Genomic DNA, 22,604 nt, shown 5'->3' with positions numbered 1-22,604 from the left:
GGTCTTGTAGCCTTTACCTTTACCATGCTTGTCTATTAGTTTCTTTCTGATCTCCTCAGACAACTCTCTCCTTTGCTTTCTCTGGTCCATGTTCAGTGTGGTGCACACAATGATACCAAACAGCACAGTGACTACTTTTCTCCATTTAAATAGGCTGAATGACTGATTACAAGATTGGAGACATGTGTGATACTAATTAAAGAAACTAATTAGTTTGAAATATCACTATAATCCAATTATTTATTATCTTTTCTAAGGGGTACCAACAAATGTGTCCAGGCCATTTTAGAATATCTTTGAAGAATAAGCAATAATTCATCTCTTTTCACAGCTTCTTTGCTTTATTCTATGACATACCAAAGGCATGCAAGTATACATGATAAAATAGCTTTTAATTTCATCACTTTTCAGGAGGAATGAAGCATTATTTCAATGAGCTGTAAGGGTACCAACAAATTTGAGCACGTCTGTATCTGAACTGACCTGCCCCCTCAACTTGAAGGATTAGCACACTAGGTTATAAATGACAATTTGAGAAACCCCAACCTGCTTAAATATGTAAAACAAAAAAAACAAAACAAGGGCACTACATGTTGGAAACAAAGTAGCAGCTGTACTTGTTGGTGCTCCTTGCAGTGCTTCTTCTAAGCGTTACTCATCTCCCTTACCTCTGGGTAGTACTCTGTAGTGGGAACCAGGTGTTGTATTAAAGCATCGAGGGATGCAGAGGTGAGGTTTCCATCCTGGAAGACCAGTCCTCCTTGGTCACTTTCTTTAGGAGGTTGCAGATGAGGGCTGAATCCACTGGGGGTAAACATACTGGTAGAACTCAGCGTTTGGGGCATGCCGCCCTACCAGAGACAATATGAAAGGAACAGGGTAAGTAACAATCCACATACCTCTTCTGCCAAGAAAACACTGCATTACACACAAAATGCCCATCAAAAATGCCCATGAATACAGCTGATCTATACATACTGGGATAGGTTTGTTTCCTAGCCAATTTGTTGATTCTCTTTTCATGCTTTTTCACCACAACATTGGGTTTTCATAAAATAGAACATTAGAATATGAACAATAAAACTGTTTGTGCCTCGCTGTAGGAAGGGTTATTTGACATTATGCTGGAAAAATAAATCAAACACCATAAAAAAAGAGGTTGTGCTCGTTATTAAGAAGTGTAAAGTCCTCAGCACTGTCTCTCTGAATAACCTAGTAGAGCTAAAAATCAATTAACCAGCACAGCGCTCTCAAAATGTGCTACTTGTTTTGAATAAATTGAGATTCTCCCTTCCCGATGCGATTATTTCCTCATATTTAGCTGTATTCATAGAAAGGTTGCTAAGCATTTTGCTCCAGTGGAAAGCAGCACAGCTGGGGATGGGGAGTTTGTTCCCGGATAACTTCACTCAGACGACTTGCTCATTAAATATCTTGGTATCCCTGAACAGATAATGGTCTCCTCTTTAAAAATAGGCTAAGCATTTTAATGAGAAGTCTGTCTCAAAGGTGCAGTGGCAACCTAAATATGATTTGTGTACTAACAATGCTGAATAACTCGGGGGAGCATTTGTTCTCTATTTTACACAAAACATTATTTTCTGAGTGGTTACTGCCAAGACTAGTACAATATTCAATGTAGGATTGTCTCAATGTCTCCTGGGTGAATGACCTTGAACATCACAAACTGTCCTTCCTGTTAGACAAACAATCTTTTGCAAAGTTAATATGTATCTTAACCCACAGATTCATCTAGCTTTAGAGAATAATCCAGTCTAGGGACAAATGTGAAGCAGTAGAATTACCTTTCGAATCCTCTACAAAACACAATTTAAAATGGCAGTAGAGCTTTCTGTGCATGACTCTCTCACCACCAGAAAGGCAAGAAGTAGACTTCAAATATCCAATATTAACAAGCAGTTCTGCTACTGCATTACAACAGCTGATACCCGGACCTGCTGATTACATTTTTTTTTTCAGAAGATGGACAAAAAACAGAAACACCTGCCATATTCAACACATACTCTGTGCAACTATTTTAATATGCTATTGTACACCCCACATGTATTCTGTAATATATCAAATATGCATCTACCTGCTGTAAGTTTCAGTTAAGCAAGATAGAAGATGTTGTTTTGATAGAGGGTTGATCATAGGCATTTACTACAAATATTTAAAAAAATAGGCATGTTCCTACTACTCACGGCAGACTTATTGGTGGTTGCAGTCCTACATTCATGTGGGGACTCCATGTTGAGAAATAACTATGAATGGAGCTGGTGAAACCTTACTTGTGTACCACCAGTGGGAAACAATGGAAAACTCCACTTCCCAGCTACCCACGTGCCGGATGGTATGCACCAGAAAGAATCCTGGGAAGATGAGGTTGATTTTATGATCAAGTCTTTCCTTATCTATACATCACCATAAAAGGGAAAGTGGTTTGTTTGAAGGTTTGCTTTCATGTTTGGAGGTGCACGCACTGTACATCTGGCTGCTGACATTTGTAAAGTTGTTTGGGTAATCTCACCTTATCCAGACATTCAATCAAGCATGGTAGTTAACAAGACTGTTTGTGACAACCATGGTCTGACAATGACAATGGGAGACAACTGTTTGAGCATTATATAATTAGGTCCTGTTCCATCCTGGTGCGCAAACCACGCTCTTCAGGAATGCTGCCACTGGATAAAATGTAAAAGCACTATACTGTGCTCAGATACGTTTCTTAAAACAATCATTTTTTCTTATGTTTATATCGCCCCCAGGAGCCACAATGCTAAAATAATATGCTTATCCCGGTTTGAGGAGCAGCAATATATTGTGTTATACTCTTTAGTGTACTGTGCTACATGTTGATTTACAAGCAATATGCTTTGATCTTCCCACACGTTAGCGCTTTGCCTTCTCAAAAGACACAAACCCCCACCCTACCTCCTGCTTACTCATTATTATTATTTGTTTATTTAGCAGATGCCTTTATGCAAGGCGACTTACAGACACTAGGGTCTGTGAGCTATGCATCAACTGCAGAGTCACTTACAACTACGTCTCACCCGAAAGACGGAGCACAAGGAGGTTAAGTGACTTGCTCAGGGTCACACAATGAGTCAGTGGCTGAGGTGAGATTTGAACAGGGGACCTCCTGGTTACAAGCCCTTTTCTTTAACCACTGGACCACACAACCTCCTATAACCCCCACACATAAACTGCACAAAACAAGCCCTGATAATGCACTTCTCGCTTTGTTCTCCTAATCTAGCGTCTTTTTTTACTCACAGCAGGTGTGCTTTTCTCATCTCTCCTTTTCACACAGGGATAGTGTTAACACAAAGGCTAGAAAAAAACAGGCAGGCTTTAAGGGGTAAAACAACTCAGTAAATCAGTCAGTAAAACAGGGATGTACTGCGGGCCCGTGCAACACGTGACAGGACTCCGGCTTTCACTGCTCAGGCTCTCAAACAAGAACAACACAAACCTTAGCATTCTCTTCCACGGTCAGGAAACAGAGCAACTCTTCTAAAGGAATACATTCCAAGCCTACAGTGCCACTCACAGTGTGCTTCCACAACACAGATATATTGTTTCATTCCACCAAGCAAAGGCATCAACACAAACTAGCTAGGTCAGAGAATGCTTTGAAACACAAACTTCTTTCGAAAGCCAAACTACATTTGTTACTATATTCACTTACTAACAAAAATCCTTTTAACAGCATCTTCTACCATATTCAACCTCATTTCAATTCAATTCTAGATCTTCTTGCTTCACAAATTAGATGGTTTACTAAAGAAACAATCCTTTAGGGGGGCTCCTGAGTGGCGCATCCAGTAAAAGGAACTCCGCCCGGAGTACAGGATGCGTCCTATAGCTTGGCCAGGAGTTCCCAGGGGCGGCGCACAATTGTCCAAGCGCTGCCTGGGCGGGGAGGGTTTTGGTCGGCTGGGGAGTCCTTGGCTCACCACACAACAGCGACCACTGTGGCTGACCGGGCACCTGCAGGCCTGCCTGTGTGCAATTCAGAGATGCGTGGTCCTCCGACGCTGTAGTTCTGTAATGGTTTCATGATGGGCTTGCAGTGTGGAAAAAAGCAGATGGCTGACGACACATGTTTCGGAGGACGCGAGTGCTCGTCCTCGTCTCTCCTGAGTTAGTGCGGGGGTTGCAGCGGTGAGCAGGGTTGAATAATTGGGCATTCCAAATTGGGAGAAAATCGGGGGTAAAATAATTGGCGATTCCAAATTTTAAAAAATAAAAAAATAAAAAAGAAACAATCCTTTATACATGTTTACCATTGTAAAGCATAGCAAAGTGTAATACATCACAATGAAAGAAAGTAAAGCACAGGTAAGCACTGTAAAGCACAGAGAGGTATGGTAAAACATTAAAAAACATAAACTATGGTAAACTATGGTAAATGTATAGCAGAGGCATTGGAAAACTACAAAATTAGTTAGCAGATTTACCATTTTATAATGGTAATAGAAAACTGCTAGATTATACTATAGCAAAATTTACAACCTGAATTTTTTACTTGATGCTTTTAACCCATTATGAGCAGCCATCCAAAAGAGTACCGTTTTAAAAAATATCAATTGCAGTAACATAATTGTGTATACTACACGGGGGCAGAATTTACAAGCATGGAAAGATATTGAAAATGAAATACTGTATACTTGCTACTATATAAACACTAAAGCTACCATCAATAGTTAATATGCATTAACAATGCTAAATGTTTAGGTAGAAATTCATAACACTTTGAATGTGTTTAAATGTTTTAACTCTACCTCATATATATCAGAGCCCGGTCACATTGTTAGTGGACTGCTTGTTTTCTTGAATGAATTGCACGTTCTATTAAAATGAAAGCTATCAGGCAATACAAGCCCTCTTCAGTGGAGGATGCAGTGCACAGGTAGGAACCCTGGCACTTTATCAAAGTGATTCAAATGGCTGCCACCTGATGAGTGGGATACACAAGGAAACAGCAGAGATAACATCTGCAGCAAATGATGAATACGGAAAGATAAAACTGCAGGGGACTGTCTGCCTGGTGTTGGTGCCGTCAGCGCATAATTGGATACGTGTGGCACTGACAAGTGGTTAACTTGGTGTGGTAACTTAACCGGATCATTTGCCATCTGAACTGATTGACTATGAAATATTTAACTTTCAACGCAGGAGCAGACTTTTTCATTGTATTCAATGCTGATTCAACTCAATATGAAAGTATTACATTATGTGTGTGTAGATATAATCAAACATAATGTTTAAGGGTTACAAGTAGATAAACAGAACATGTATGACAGGCATGGAAAGAGCTTGTTGAAAGACATCCAGAAAGAGCAAAGGCAGGCCAATGATTGAGCTAAAAGGAAACTATCATTTTGTTAACAACTCCAATTTAACTACAGTAGTTTAAACAAAGTATTTAGCCTCAACTGTAGTTGTTGAAAGGTGGTTTACATAAACAACTAGTTTCGAGCAGATCAACTTTTTGTTGGTTTTGGTAAGGGTAGTCAGACCTTTAAACATACATTACGTGGTAAAAACAGAACTTTGTCAAGTTGGGTCAGGATCCAAGTGATCCTGCCTCAACAACATGGATGGATAACCCATTCCATACCCTCACCTCTCTCTGTGTGAAGAAGTGTCTCCTTTCCTCTGCTCGGTCTATCATTTTCAACTGTGTCCAGTTGAAAATGAAGTGGAGATAGCTTTGAGATCAGATAGTTACTCGTAACTGGCCAAGCATGTTAGGTTCTTACCTCTGTGACATCACTCGTAAACAAATCCAATATTTTTGATAGTAATATAAACATTGTTTATAGTCAATCATATCGAGTAGATCACTGGTTGTTCTGTGGTAGATAGTGAGGGTTTATAACTTGAAACTTTTCAATAGCGTTTCAGTTTGAAGAAGTCTATATACAGACGTGCTCAAATTTGTTGGTACCCTTACAGCTCATTGAAATAATGCTTCATTCCTCCTGAAAAGTGATGAAATTAAAAGCTATTTTATCATGTATACTTGCATGCCTTTGGTATGTCATAGAATAAAGCAAAGAAGCTGTGAAAAGAGATGAATTATTGCTTATTCTTCAAAGATATTCTAAAATGGCCTGGACACATTTGTTGGTACCCCTTAGAAAAGATAATAAATAATTGGATTATAGTGATATTTCAAACTAATTAGTTTCTTTAATTAGTATCACACATGTCTCCAATCTTGTAATCAGTCATTCAGCCTATTTAAATGGAGAAAAGTAGTCACTGTGCTGTTTGGTATCATTGTGTGCACCACACTGAACATGGACCAGAGAAAGCAAAGGAGAGAGTTGTCTGAGGAGATCAGAAAGAAACTAATAGACAAGCATGGTAAAGGTAAAGGCTACAAGACCATCTCCAAGCAGCTTGATGTTCCTGTGACAACAGTTGCAAACATTATTAAGAAGTTTAAGGTCCATGGAACTGTAGCCAACCTCCATGGGCGCGGCCGCAAGAGGAAAATCGACCCCAGATTGAACAGAAGGATAGTGCGAATGGTAGAAAAAGAACCAAGGATAACTGCCAAAGAGATACAAGCTGAACTCCAAGGTGAAGGTACGTCAGTTTCTGATCGCATCATCCGTCGCTTTTTGAGCGAAAGTGGGCTCCATGGAAGAAGACCCAGGAGGACTCCACTTTTGAAAGAAAAACATAAAAAAGCCAGACTGGAATTTGCTAAATTGCATATTGACAAGCCACAGTCCTTCTGGGAGAATGTCCTTTGGACAGATGAGTCAAAACTGGAGCTTTTTGGCAAGTCACATCAGCTCTATGTTCACAGACGAAAAAATGAAGCTTTCAAAGAAAAGAACACCATACCTACAGTGAAACATGGAGGAGGCTTGGTTATGTTTTGGGGCTGCTTTGCTGCGCCTGGCACAGGGTGCCTTGAATCTGTGCAGGGCACAATGAAATCTCAAGACTATCAAGGTATTCTGGAGCGAAACGTACTGCCCAGTGTCAGAAAGCTCTGTCTCAGTCGCAGGTCATGGGTCCTCCAACAGGATAATGACCCAAAACACACAGCTAAAAGCACCCAAGAATGGATAAGAACAAAACATTGGACTATTCTGAAGTGGCCTTCTATGAGTCCTGATCTGAATCCTATCGAACATCTATGGAAAGAGCTGAAACTTGAGGTCTGGAGAAGGCACCCATCAAACCTGAGACAGCTGGAGTAGTTTGCTCAGGAAGAGTGGGCCAAACTACCTGTTAACAGGTACAGAAGTCTCATTGAGAGCTACAGAAAACGTTTGATTGCAGTGATTGCCTATAAAGGTTGTGCAACAAAATATTAGGTTAGCGGTCCCATCATTTTTGTCCATGCCATTTTCATTTGTTTTATTATTTACAATATTATGTTGAATAAAAAATCAAAAGCAAAGTCTGATTTCTATTAAATATGGAATAAACAATGGTGGATGCCAATTACTTTTGTCAGTTTCAAGTTATTTCAGAGAAAATTGTGCATTCTTCGTTTTTTGTAAAGGGGTACCAACAAATTTGAGCACGTCTGTAGATAGTGAAGTCTTCCTTCTATACCAGAAAATGTAAGAACCTGTGACAGGGCAGAACAGAGCCCTGCACATAATCAGGGGGCAGGGCAAAGCCCTGCTTGTAAATACTGTATTGTGTTGTGTTTATTTAGCACAAGTGAGTGTATTGTAAATACTGTATTGTTTTGGTATTAGAACGGGTGATTTGAAGGTGGTGTTTTTTTCTTGTTGTATAGTTTAAATGTGGTCTGGCAGAGGCGGTGTTAGCATCTCATCTCTGCTAGACAGCTCGTGAGAATGTGTGGTCGGCAGTCGACCACGCTGATATAAAAACCCTGTGCAGAATCTCCAATCGGCACATGCATAAGAACCCACAGCTTTTGTTGTTCAAGGTGGGTGTTCGAGGAGGAGGAACGTGAGTGAGCAAGAGAGATCTGAAAGAAAAAAAAAGAGAAAGAAAGCAATTGCTACTCGTGCTGGGCAGACCAGCACAGGATTTGTTTGGTGTTTTGTGTTTGGGATTGTTTTGTTATTGCTTTTATTTTTGGTTCTGTTAGCTGTGTTTTTGTTAGACCTTTTCATTTATTTTTATTGCAATAAAAACCACGCACCAGAGCTTTTCACCCGCAAATACCTGTCTGCCTCTGTGTCAGCTTCCTGGTGTGAGTACGTCACTACTCTGCCATCCTGTCACAGAACCGCACAGAGGTTAGACAAAGAAATAGAAACACCTGCCAAACCACTTTCCATAAGGTGTAAGGCCTCCATGACAAGTGACAAGTCTGCAAGGCATTTCAATTGTTCTGGAGGGATACATGACCATTCCTCAATGACTGCCACCTCTAATTCCATCAGGGAATGTGACTCTGCAGCAATCCAGAATGCAATCATATCTGAACTTGTGAAACATCAGTGAATTCTAGCACCTGTGAAATGAGTGCCGACTGTACATAAGTGTGACACAACCCCAGAGTGTGCTGCCGACATTGTTTGTCTATCATGTACGGTACATGAAAGCTAAAATTACTGCTGATCAAACCCCACAATTTTTTTTACAAATCTGTTATTGTACGGTACACAGGAACAGGTGCTTGTTAAATCTGCAGACTCAGCTCTACTGAAATGAATAAAGACTCTGATGCAGCATACATCTGGGGACTGGCTCGACAGTCACTTTGATTAATATGTTAAACTCTTCTCGGGATACAAATATAAGAAGCCATCTTTGTATTATGTCATACATACAGCATTAGTTCTTGAGTCTAGCCAAGAGGCCAATGTGTAAATGGCTACCGGTGCTGATTCTATCAAATTTTGACACCTCAGGCAGGAAACGATCCCAGTGGATTCAAACCAGCGGAACACATTTGCCTCGAAGCCAGCCGCCTCACCATACAGAAGGGCACCTTGTTTGCAATCATTCCTGCTTACACTTACAGGGATGTTTCTAAAAAGAGGAATAATTAGAAGGAACTTAAAGGAAAAGAGAAAAAAATGAACTAATAGGCAGAGGGAACAGCACAGTGCACACAGAATCAGAAGCAGATGTGTTAATCTCTTATAGCCAATTAAACCCGACTACAATCACAGCTTGGTCTCGGTTGGAGTCCCTTGGAGGAATTCAAGCGTTTAATATGTTTTGTTGGTGCATTTCTTTAAGCGCTTAACTACGTGTGACATAACATTACAAGTGCTATGCTTTAAATCCTAACAAGTGCTAATAACCAGTAGCTCAGACATCCTGCTAAAGGAGCTACTAAAGAAACTCCTTTCAATGTATTCTTCATTGATGCAAAGCGTTTCCTAGCTTAGCTGTAGGACGATTTACAGATTTGTACTGTAGAATACATTTATAATTGTAATAAAAAGGAAAGAAATAGCTAATATCAAATGTTAAATGTACATATATAAAAACTGCATACAAAATATTCACAGTCTGTACAACGGGGTAAAACGGGAGGGAGCACATCTACTGTATTCCTTCCAATACAAGCCCCATTTTGGGGGAATCATTTGCGCGTGCTGTTTCTCCCAGGATTACTGGCTTTTATAGGGTTTGTCCAGCAGCCATCTTGAGTAGGTCTTGAGCAGGTGTGGGGTTCTTTTTAAAAATCTAGCTTTGAATTATGCCATTGTATTTAATATAAACCAACTGCAATTGTTATCACATCCCTAATAATAGGAACTTTAGTTTGGTTGCTAAATTACAAAAGGCTGATACTCTGTTAGGTACATTATTTTTGGTTTTCTCAGTTTGTTTTCTCTTCCAGTTTTGTTGTTTGCTGCTTACTGTTGCTAGTTACTATGCTGGTAATTTGGCTAAAACGTTTGGTGATCTGAATGTAATATTTCATAATAATGATGGGGGGAGTTGGATTAAGCAGTGATTTCTTGTCGAGTAAATATGGTACTTATTAACGGATACAGCATAGGATGTATATTAATATACACTTTTCTGTACTGCATAAGGATGAATTTGTTTTGTATTCAGGAGTTTACAGTTCAATAAAACCATTTATTTTTAAAGTTGTTTAAGACATGTAATACAGCAGCTTTTCAAATACAGCATTATGTCATTCTAAAACAGTTTATTTGTAGCTAGAAACATAGTAAAATGCAATATTGTTTAAGCTTTTTGATGTTTATATGATTAAAGTTGCACGGCCATCGTACCATTATTGTTATTTAACCTCAAAGGCTTCCCATTTCAGGATTTTGGAAATAAATTTTAAAAAGTACCATTACACCCTTAACCAGAGACTATTATATTAAATGTGTTTCATTTGAATGTTGGGCGACATTGTGTTATACAGGCCTAATAGTACACATGCCTGAACCTTTCCAAGCCTCAGAATATCTGTAATCCCCTATCTGTCAGCATTATCCACAATGAAGAATGTTATCTAATGGTGCTGTTGCAGGACCAATTGTTTACTTCCTTAGCAATTCACCTTGTTAAAAGCCTTGTGAAAAGCTGTATTCTTGTTGGGCTAATTCCACTGCACTAAATAAAAAAAACACAATCCTGCATTGACGTATTCTAACAAATTTCTATATGAAAAGCTAGACAGGATCATTTCAGTGGCCCCTTACCAGCAGTGTTGCTGGCTTTACTTTCAGATCTTACATTGCACAATAGATGTATTGAATTCAGAGTGGAGCTGGCTCAATAGTCAAGAAGCACCAACGCTTTTTGCATTCATTAGATACCTTTCTGGCTGGTGCCAGCATAAAAATAAATGAATCCCATTGTAGCAATAAAATGTGTTCATTCATGTAATAGCTGGTTGCCTTCACTCTCAAGGTATTAGTTGTTGTAATGCATTTACATTTACAAACTTTAATGGTGCTAGAAGCGTTCTAAATTTAACAATACCACACAATGAATGAATCACGAAGTAGACCCAAACCACAAGCTGGATTAAGGTCAGTAGACTTTCTTATTTATGGTTACTTAACCCAATCATATTTCAAATAGTTGTGTGACAGGCTGGACGCTGGGTGCTAATCAGTGACAAGTGAGCGTTTCAACCTCATCTCAGACAGGGCTCAATATCTGTAATGACAGTGTATTACAGTTACACTTGTCTCAATTTAACTTCAGCGATCGGCTGTGAGATCCGAGTCACGACAGCAGTGCAACATGGGTGAAGCTGGATGTGAACCCAGCGACCACGCACACCACAAGGGAGCATATGCAATGCAACAGGGGTGAAGCTGGATGTGAACCGGCGACCACGCACACCACAAGGGAGCATATGCAATGCAACAGGGGTGAAGCTGGATGTGAACCGGCAACCACGCACACCACAAGGGAGCATATGCAATGCAACAGGGGTGAAGCTGGATCTGAACCGGCAACCACGCACACCACAAGGGAGCATCTGCAATGCAACAGGGGTGAAGCTGGATGTGAACCCGGCGACCACGCACACCACAAGGGAGCATCTGCAATGCAACAGGGGTGAAGCTGGATGTGAACCCGGCGACCACGCACACCACAAGGGAGCATCTGCAATGCAACAGGGGTGAAGCTGGATGTGAACCCAGCGACCACGCACACCACAAGGGAGCATCTGCAATGCAACAGGGGTGAAGCTGGATGTGAACCGGCGACCACGCACACCACAAGGGCGCATCTGCAATGCAACAGGGGTGAAGCTGGATGTGAACCCAGCGACCACGCACACCACAAGGGAGCATCTTAACCGCTAAGCATTCGTCCTTCTGGAGCTTTATTTTATTTTTTTTATTTCAACCCAATTCTTTTTTTATTTCAACCCAGCTCACCGCTGCCACCCCCGTGCTGACTCTGGAGGGACAAAGACGGACACACGCGTTCTCCGAAACGTGTGCCGTCAGCCGTCCGCTTCTTTTCAGTCTCAGGCAGGGGTTTTGCTGTTGCTCGTCACTCTCGTAATTTGCGAATGGTTTTTGAAAGTGACGACAAAAAAAATGTGGAATCGTCACTAGTGACGATCGTTTCTGTTTGTACTATAAAAAAAAAAATCCCTTTTGTTAAAGTCACACACAACGTCTCGTTCTTCAAAAGAAGGGATCGCTAAACCATAGAGTCACTGCTGCTGATCAGATCAGCGCCTCGGCCTCATCGATTCATTGACTCTGCAACGTTCTCATCCCGTGGTAGGCGACGTAAATGCAGTCAGCCATTCAGCGCCTCAGTTTCATGTTGCGTGTCAGTTACCATGGTAACCCAGACCGCTTTATTATTATTACTATTTATTTCTTAGCAGATATATGGCTGTACTAGGTGCTGCTGTAGCTGTCAGCCTCACATTATTCTTTGCAACCTGACAGCTTCTGCTGCTGCGCTTTCACGACTACAGAGAGTTCTGCTCAAACCTTTGCATCCACAGTGTTTGCGCTAGGCCGCGCCGTTGCGCCAATGTCCCGCTGAAATTCTCTTAACGCGCTCATGTGTCCCCCTTCCCTGACCAGACGCAATCAATACCAATATGCAGTAAATGAATACATATTGTATTACCATGACAAGTCTGGCGACAGGCTAATCTTTTTTACTTGTTTGTTTATACTTGCGTTTTCATAATTAAACTCCCGTGCCATTATTCTCCAGTCCAGTAGAATGCGCTCGAACCGCCCTGGTTACAGGCAGTTTCACAGTAAAGCCTGACGACAACATCAGGCTTGTTAACAACATGGCCCGGCGCAAATATAACCTCGTATCACTGTTACACCCGACCATTACTTCTGGAAGAATAAGTAATAAGCTTCGGCAGTGACTGTTGAAATATTATAGTTGTGCTTAAAAATACTGTGTGTAGAAGATTTATGAAACGAAAACGCATTAACTAAAAAAAAAAAAAAAAAAAAAAGTAGCCTATGGTAACGTTATAAAATATGTGAAATGTGTCTTTTCTATGACCAAAAATGCTAAAATTCAGGGCCAAAATTATTCCGTATGTGTTAAGCACCAACTGTCTCTTGACCATTTCGCCAGTAGGCCTATAACGAGCATGATAAAATTATATACAGTGTATGTGGTTTTATACGGCACTGTATATATGCCTACAATACATCTTGCATTGAGAAAACACCACTGGAATCGGAATAAAGGAAATTAGTATGTAATACAGTTCACGTGCAGCATGGTTTTGGTAAGTAGCATTTTCTAAACTATATAATTATGTGCAGTATTAAAATAAGTTAAAAACATAGCAAATCCACAAAACCAACAAAATACATAGTGTATATTTGACATTTTTTTGTAGTGTTCTGTGTAACACGGACAATCGTTTAACCTGAAGCAGATATACGCGTTTATCATATTATCAACAACACCAACGTGAAAAAATAAAGCAACAATTGTTTTGAAAACTGTCCAAAATATTTACTTGGGGGGCTAAGAATGAAATGTCAAGATAAAAATGCTGTTTTTTATATGGAAATTGTCAAAAAAAAGGGGAAGCTGGAAGAATTTACCAGTGAGGACAACGGCATTTAAATACTACTACTATTAAACTGTATCTGTTGGTAATGTGGTTTCTTCTAGCAGTTTTCAAACTGGGGTTCCCCTTCCCCCTGGGGTACTCAAGAAAAATTCTGAAAATGCAGACAACGCATTTTATTTAGTACCACTTGCCAATCTATTGCAAACTTTTGTCATGTAATCAACGTTTAATCACGAACACCAGACTGATGTGCTGTGACAGAGCGTTCAGTGCACACACGACTAATTTACATATTAAATATGTACATTTTAAATAAGCCCTGTTGTTTAAATGTAATATAAACAGTTGGGTGGTTACTGCAGTCTGTCTGGGATACAAAAAAGTTTAAAAAACTAAAAGCCTAGTCTTTAAATAATTTTATTTCCTGTGTGCGTTCATGCCTGCAAGTCAATATTTATTCTTTTCAATGACCCGATTAAAGTTTATTGTAACTTAAGTACTACATTTCAAAATTGCCATTCAGAAACCGCAGTATTGTCATGCGGTCTAGTTTGACAAGCCGTTACGTCTGGTGTGAGAGTAGTAAGAGTTTTTAGCTTTCAATCCAGTGAAAAAATGTGGATTTTTTGCTCAATACTAGTACATTACTAGCAAAGGGCGATCAAGACGAAATACCATCAAAGATTAAAAACGCCAAAAATGTCTTGCGACTGAAGCTCTCTCCAATTTCCCTGCCATCACCAGTGATTTGTGTGGAAACAAGCAGGGACATCCATCACACTGATACTAGGTAAGCGTTTTATTATTCTTTTTTAATTAACATCAGTACTGTACGTTTTAATCACCAATAATTTAAAAATGCCAGTAATATGTTTTCATATTGAGGTCAGCTGTAGAGATGCATAGATAGTGAACTTTACTTTGCCTTCTTTTCCATAACTTTATCATCAATATAAATACATGATTGCGGTAAACTTGTGCGCGCGAATTAAAAAACAAAACTGTTAGCCAATACTGTAAAATGTCGCAGAAGAAAATCCACTCGTTTTTTTCAGCGTGGCCACAGCAAGGGTGAAATAGACCAAACAGAACAACACGTTGTAGAAGATGAAGACTTGGATTCAGAACACCAGATAAAAAAGAACAAAGCTCACAAGCGTCAGATAAAAGAAAAAGAAAAAAGCAGCAAAGTTTCAGCCCTATTGCAAAACTCTGTTTCCATGGGTTGTATATAATGTTCTAACACTGTTTTTTTTTTCTTTTTATTGTAAAAAGACATACATGGTATAAGTAATTCATAATGCATTCTGTGTCTGTATGTAGCTTTTCAGGGCAAATAAATCTGGTTCTTGAATTTTAATGTTCTAAAACTTTACAGCTGTAAATTACCAATTTATTTAAACTGTAGAGCATTATTAAAATGGTTTAATTAAATAATTGTTTTGGTCAATACAGTGATTTAAGGTATAAAATAAAAACAGAATTCATAACACCCTTGAAAACTTGAGCTGTGCGCCAGTAGTGACTATTGAATATCTGGAGTGACTAATGTTTTTAGAAAGTATTAGTCACTAGTGACTACACAAATCTAGAACCCAGGGGAAACCCTGCGTTGCAGTGAAGTTACGTCTTGGGCGATGTTGCAGTGAAGTTACGTCTTGTGTGACATTGCAGTGAAGTTATGTCTTGGTTGGTCCCCACCACTACTGTCTCATTTTATCTTGGTGAAAGCTGAGTCCAATATTAGCATGAAGTAAATAACAGCTACTCTCAGATAACAAATTAATTTTGCCAGCGCTAGCCTTATAGCAGGTTTTTAAAAGTACAAGCAAATAAAACAAACAGCAACCTCCTTATAAAGTTTACTGCAGTAAATCTGCACAGTAATTTTGCACTTTTCCCATTGATATACTATGCATTGTTTTTGGTTTACCATGTTTTTAACATGCTTTACCATACCTCTCTCTGCTTTACAATGTTTACCTATGCTTTATTACACTTTATGCTCTTACTATGACACACTTAGGTCATAAAATGTTGGCAGATTATTCATTGTTACCAATATATGATTTCTTGCAGTAATCACAGTTTTTGTTATTTTGTACTTTTTATAAGCCACCATCAGAATGTAATCCTAGCATCAGTCACTTGCTCATGATACAATCTGCAGCAACAGGTGGTTATGCCTGCAACCAGCAAGCTCTACTTGGGCTCAGGGAAACAAACAGAAAAACTGGATATGTTTTTTCCAGAAATTGGAGCTTTATACTACAGCTGTTATTTTCAACATGGGCTTAATTAGCTGACTATGGTACTTTTAATATGTAGCTATTTCTCATTTTCTGCCACAATGGATATTTCTGAAGTGCATCTTATTGTAATTAAATGACTTGACATCTCTAACAAGAGAAGGGAGATGAAGCAAGGTGTTTGCCCCATTCTAATATGACAGGTTAGGTTGGTGCAGTTAATCCTTAACCATTAACCTTGCCAATGCAATGGCACTAAGGGAGAATGGTAACATATTATTATCAGGGTGAATTTTCTGGTCATGGTCACATTTTCACTTTAGGTTGACCTTTGCCAGCTCACAGCTCGACGGGAAATTAAAAAAAATGTAAAAATAAAAAAATGATCATTTCTGAACTCAGCGGGCCCGAAAACCCCCAGGTGAATTTTTCTAGCAAAATCTGAGACGGTGGGGCAACAGCTCTGGTTGAGTTGGTATGGATGTGGTTTCTTCAAGGTCAATTGGATTATAAAGGTAAACCAACACTGTTTTTCAAACTTTTCTCCTAACTTCAGCAGTTGGTGAAATAACAAAACAACCTCCCCTTACATACTCAGCTGGATTTATTCAACAGTATTTGAATAGTAAAATGTGGCTCATTCATACTACATTATCTTATAACTGAGGGCTATATTTAGCTGTCTGCCTGTCAAACTTGATAACAACAGTTACAGTAGAACAAGTTTGGCACTGTAATCAGTTATTGTAATATTATCACTTATTTATTGTACATCGTACAGATGTTTATTTAAAAAATGCAGAAAAAACAGAGTGTGGGAGAGAAAACAAACTACTAAGTAGGGAGTAAATTGGAGTTTGATTTATGATCATTTAAATTATTATTATTATTATTATTATTATTGTTGGCTGCTCATTTATAACTGAGACTGCTAACCCTTCCAGTACAGGCTTTTGATATACTGCAAGGTTCATGAAAAAATGAAGATATGTAAGGCTTAGATTCTCTTACTATGCACCTAAGCCCATTTCATGCCAAATACATTGTTCTGCCAGAGTGTGGTCTATTACTCCTGAATGGATCTTACGAAACAATTAGCAACACCAGGCATTCCTTCAAAAACACATGTCACGAATCTTAAAGTCAGAGCAGTCAATATAATGAGAACCAGGCGCTACACTCCCAGCATGTATAGATGAGCATTTAATAAGAAATGCTTGTGATTAGCTTCATGAAATCTGCTGAGGCAATCACGTGTCCACCAATATCTTGATACAATAAGTCAGAGTGACCTACAGTCACAGTAGGTTGAATAACTTGCAGTAACTGTCTTTGCAAAGCTTTATCATGCACCAAGCGATAGCCTTAATTAGCCCACCCAATCACAGAGCAGAACAAACAGCACATTGTCCTTTGTAACAAACTGGACTGCCAACAAGACCTGCTTCAATTCTTTCACAGCAGGGTGCACAGGCTGAACTGTACAATAACGCAGTAAGTAGAGTTACATTGAACAGGGCTGTCAGACTGCAGTTTTAAACTCTGAATGTCCCACATTGTGCTTTTCATTGAATGAATATAAGCAGCAATCCTAGTGCCGTTTCCAATCGCTGAATGTGACAAGTCAGCAAGTGCAGCTCTGTTCCAGAGCAGTAACGATGTGACATTTAATCACACTTAAGACGTACTTTGGATCTCAGCAGCCAAGCCTCAGGCAAGTGCGAATAAGGAAATTATTTCTGAAGCTCTGCAAAGATACTGTGATTTTTCCTCTCCAGGGTGCAAACTGTATGGTAGGTTAGCGCTCATACTAATATAAACTACTCGCCTTTCTAGCTAGGAAGAGAGAACTGATTCAAGAAAATATCTGATTACATTTATGCTGGTTCGCCTGTATTGTTATGATACAACTGCACACTGGGCAGAGAGACAAAAAAAAGATAAAATAGATGACAGATATGTGTAGGCGGAAGGTTGCAGCTAAGGTAATTTCTTTCATGAGTCAAATATTATCTAAAATCAACAGACTGATCCAAAAAACAAATAATCAAAATGAAGGAAGCAACTTAAATTGAATTAAATTAAATTATAATTGCACATGTCATCCACAGTTTTTTTTTTGTTTATTTTTAGCAGACGCCTTTATCCAAGGCGACTTACAGAGACTAGGGTGTGTGAACTATGCATCAGCTGCAGAGTCACTTACAATTACTTCTCACCCGAAAGACGGAGCACAAGGAGATTAAGTGACTTGCTGATGGTCACACAATGAGTCAGTGGCTGAGGTGGGATTTGAACCGGGGACCTCCTGGTTACAAGCCCTTTTCTTTAACCACTGGACCACACAGCCTCCTATGTATTAGGCTTCTATGTATCTAGTATACACAGTCCAGTTTGTTTCCATTCCCACAAAGGAATTTTTACTTTGGGCAGAAATCTGCTTAAAACCTGCATGCCATTACATCACTCCAAACATAACACAAAACAATTTATTAACAAAACAAGGCCATTTGCTCCATCAGTGCTCGTCTGGTTCCTAGTAGCTGGTTAGGTCATAAAGGATGCCATTGATTCAGCATCAACAAAAGAAGTGTCTCCTATCAAAACGACTGGGTAACCCATTCCATACACACACTGTGTAGAAGAAATGTCTCCTATCCAAAGTCTCCACATTATGTTAACTTGTTCAATGTCAATCAAATGCCCCCGCCCCCATGCATTTTTTTCTTGGTTCTAAGCCCAAGAGATTCAGTTCCTACATGCTCTCGCTGCAGCTTTTGCAGGGTTTTAAATGACATAAGAAAGCTCTGCTATGGCTAGCACAGTAATCCAGAAATAAAAACATTGGGACCCAAGTCATACTAATATCTTCTCCCTCCCCTTACTGAATAGAATCTGAACACGCACAGCATGAGAGCCCCATTGCTGTCAAAACACTACTAAACAATCCTAAAGGCTGATTAGGACTCCATGCGAGTTTCTCAGGGTGAAAGCTTTTAAACGGGTCAGAAATACTGGAAGTAACCGTGCCTCTAATAACTGCTGCTGCAGTGAATGTGCTCATTGTGCAGAGCGCAGATGAACATGTTTGGAATACAGCTCCAGTATACTGCTGGCATAGTCTGTCTGGTAATCCCTATTGAAATATCCTCTCCTAATTAATGACAAGGAAACATAATGCAATTTCCTTGTGACCTTGAAGTCACTTCAGTGGTGGTATCAATGGATTATTGTCACCATGTGAGTCAAAGCACTGCATTAATATCCACACACAAGTCCTGCTGACCTTTCACTCACATGGTGACCTAAAGACTATTTTACCATCCTCCCCCTCGCCTTCATGTCATCTTTAAAATGTCTAGTCGGTCACGGTTTGACCGCACATTAAATAATCCTAGTTGCCATGCTGACTAGAAAATGTAGCAGGCACTAAAATAAGTGAAACGAATGACACATGGGAATTTTTATGTGCCTTTTTAATTTAATCGGCAATCACCTGCAGATTTATAATTCTGCTAATAGCTTCCTGTGAAAATCTGCATATAGAGAGGTTGGACAAAAAAAAATAGGAACTAGGGTCATAAAACTGTAGAGTCAGGACAGCACTGCTATGACAGGTTATGTCCGCAAGGTGTTTAAATTGCTCTGAAAGCATCCCTAACCCTGACTGACTTCTGCAGCAAAGACTGCTCTCCAGAAATGTCACCGCTTTGAATGCACTTCTATGGGGAAGCACCTGTCAACCGATCACCCACTGTCCGTCCGCTATGTCTGTCATAGGCTTTCTACAGATTACAGAATACATGCCAGCGACACTATTAGCATAAAGAATCCATTATTATAATAATCGATTAGTTTACATGTACAGAAACGACTACAATCCTGACGATTCACTGTAGATTCATAGTTAATGGTTCATATGCATGGCTGACCAATGGAGTCGGGTTGAAATTGGCAACAACATGTTTCATTATCATCTCGATCTGGATGGGATTTTTATTATTATTATTATTATTATTTCTTAGCAGACGCCCTTATCCAGGGCGACTTACAATTGTTACAAGATATCACATTATACATTATTTCACATTATACAGATATCACATTAATTTTACATACAATTACCCATTTATACAGTTAGGTTTTTACTGGAGCAATCTAGGTAAAGTACCTTGCTCAAGGGTACAACAGCAGTGTCCCCCACTGGGGATTGAACCCACAACCCTCTGGTCAAGAGTCCAGAGCCCTAACCACTACTCCACACTGCTGCTCCTGTTGTAATGTTATGGCACCCTAAACCCAATAAAAGTCATACCCGCCTTCTTTTTCAATGCTAATGTATCCTCTTTCATAGCATGTATAGCCTAATCGCCGATTTTACGTCGAACGACAGTTTGTACGCTTGAGCTATCAAGGAGAATAGAAAGTTAGTGGTGTGGGGTTTCCACTGAGATCCCCTCCCCCTTTTGCTTTAGCCTAGCTTGTCAACAATGACAATTGTTATTTGGAGGACTCGGACGAAAAGTAACCGAATGTTCTAAAATGGGTCTTTCTTCTTTTACATTTAATATGTAAATGACACCGTACTGCGGTCGTTATTAAGATGTCACTTTAATAACTCTTACCGCAGGCAGAATACAAAGTAAGCTACAATAAATTCCACGCAACTAGTGAAACCGGTACACGCGTTACTGTAACATGCTGCTGTACATATTAGCGTATACATGTTTTAGGTTATGCATATTATTGTTGTTTTACTGTACTACACCTTCCTGTGTCGTCAATAAATGTTAATTGATAAATGAACCCTAATATAAAAATACCCGTAACTATGGCTCTAGCTACTTCCAAGTTATTTTTCACACGTATATTTAACAGTACTATTGTAGTCACTTATCACAACAAAAATATAATTTTAAGTTATTTAATTCGATCTAACAAGTAGTATTAAGCGTTTTAGAACCAAACACAGCTTCTCGGTGTATTCAGATATTTGACTACAGTCACCGCGTGCTTAGTTTATCAGCCTCGTAGTAAAGAAGCAAGTTAAATACCCCACAGAGTGAATAAACCGAATTCTTCAACCAACTGATCATTTACTTTGAAAGTCTTTCGGCTTGTTCTCCACTTCAAATATAATGAAGTATATATAATAATTTGAAAAAGGAAAACTGCTGTGTACCAAAAAGGGCAAAATCAAAAATTAAAAGGTAATTAAAAAAAAAATTCAACTAGCCTATACCATGTTTCTGAGATATATATATATGATAGCTATTGCATCTTTTTTTTAAATCTACACAACACATTATAGTACCTCTTTCAAATCATGAAAGCATACAAGCAGACCATTTAAACGAATACGAAACAACTACTTTAGATTAATTTATTTTTCCCAGTTAGATAATTAATAAATAAATAAATAAATAAATAAAACGTCTGGGGAAGATAAGAGGGTCCAAATTGCCTATTTGAACTCAATACAAGTTTGAATGTATATGATACGATGTACTTGAAATGACTGCATGTTTATCATTGAAACTAGTCTCTTCTTTGTAATACCAGAAAATATTTTGTGTTTTTAGTTAAGTGCTGTGGACACTCCAACACATTAAAATGACCTTCAAATATTTCTGTTCTGTATTGTACATTGCAGTGTTTGTGGGACGCATGAAACGCTGTGTTAAATGCATTTATAAAGTCATATCTAGAGAGAGAGTCCCCTGCAACGTTCAAATCAGTGTGTAGTGCTCGCCACTTACCAATTCTACTCACACATCACCCCCGTGTTCCAGTTAAACAGCCGCGTCCTTTAACTATAAGAGACGATTATAACAATCCAGAATTCTGATTATAAATACAGCTTTTACGGGAACAAAATCTGTTTCCAAAAAACAAGTCAGCCAGTCACAGCAGTGCGCGCAGAAAATGAAGCGAAATCTTGCAAGTGCTGTTCACAATTTGTGAAACCGAGATCCAGTTAAACGCATTGCTTGTTTGTTTTTGTTTTGTTTTGTTTTTTTCATCGAGGTGTTACTTCCCAATCAATACACAGTAACTCCAGTTATTGAAGGCTTCAAATGTATATCCACCAACAAACCATCCAGTTAGCCTCCTCCAATGAGGGAAACAGGTCTGTTTTAATCCAGTACAAGCAAACAAGCAGTTGAAATTTGCTCAGGGAGGAATGGGCAAACACCGCACACACAGCCAATAGACGCGCACACCTCTGCAAGAAAACGAGAAGCAATGAAGCGGAGCAGCGAAGCATAGTGGGAGGGTAGGGTTACACACCGGCTTCTTCAGACAGCAGCGTCACAAATCCTTCAAGAAAGAAAAAAAAAAAAAACCCTCACACTGAGCTGCCCTAAAAAGACGAGGGTGCATCACCATGGCAGCGACGGCCTGCCCAATGTGGCGCGCTATATCGGAGGCAGGTGCAGCTTTTTTCACCTAACACACACAACAAATAAATCAGACACACTTAAGATAAGCTCTGTGCTATACTACAGCCACTTCCTCTTGGGTGTGTGAGAGTCGCTCGCTCTGTCTTCTCTCTCACCCAGGCAGTGCTGAGACATGCATTCAAATGAGCGAATGCCTGCAGGGCAAAAAGGTTACCTCACAAAAGGCTACCACATTCAGCAGACACACTGTGGAAAGAAAACAAAAGCCAGCAGAAAACATCTTTCCTCATTCTCTGAGCCAAGCCCCGAAACCACAATACAATACACAGGTTCTGGACTTTATTTATTTATTTATTTATTTATTTATTTATTTATTTATTTATTTATTTATTTATTTTATAGTTTTCTGACCCAAGATTTAGCTTTCACTGTGCCTGTCATCATCTGAATGGACGTGGGTAGGTACTTGCATAG

General features: G+C 39.3%; 1 protein-coding gene across 2 annotated transcripts in view; it reads right to left on the bottom strand.

Annotated features, from left to right (window-relative positions):
* The window catches only part of LOC117431662 (ras-GEF domain-containing family member 1C-like), a 72,185-nt gene extending 49,951 nt beyond the window's left edge, over window positions 1-22,234 (bottom strand). Inside the window, exons 1-2 of one of the 2 annotated variants that reach the window (XM_058996049.1) lie at window positions 21,486-22,234; window positions 669-851 (exon numbers count right to left, since the gene is read on the bottom strand). In XM_058996049.1, coding sequence (XP_058852032.1) covers window positions 669-845 — 177 coding nt within the window. In that variant the 5' untranslated portion in view covers window positions 846-851; window positions 21,486-22,234. The remainder of the gene's footprint in view (window positions 1-668; window positions 852-21,485) is intronic. The other variant, XM_034926987.2, reaches the window with a different exon arrangement.
* Between the last annotated feature and the right edge of the window lie 370 nt (window positions 22,235-22,604).

This window comes from Acipenser ruthenus, chromosome 22, assembly GCF_902713425.1.
Source record: "Acipenser ruthenus chromosome 22, fAciRut3.2 maternal haplotype, whole genome shotgun sequence".
In the NCBI taxonomy this organism is placed as follows: Eukaryota; Metazoa; Chordata; class Actinopteri; order Acipenseriformes; family Acipenseridae; genus Acipenser; species Acipenser ruthenus.
The sequence above is the reverse complement of the archived record's forward strand: the minus strand, read 5'-3'. Positions and strand labels throughout refer to the sequence as shown.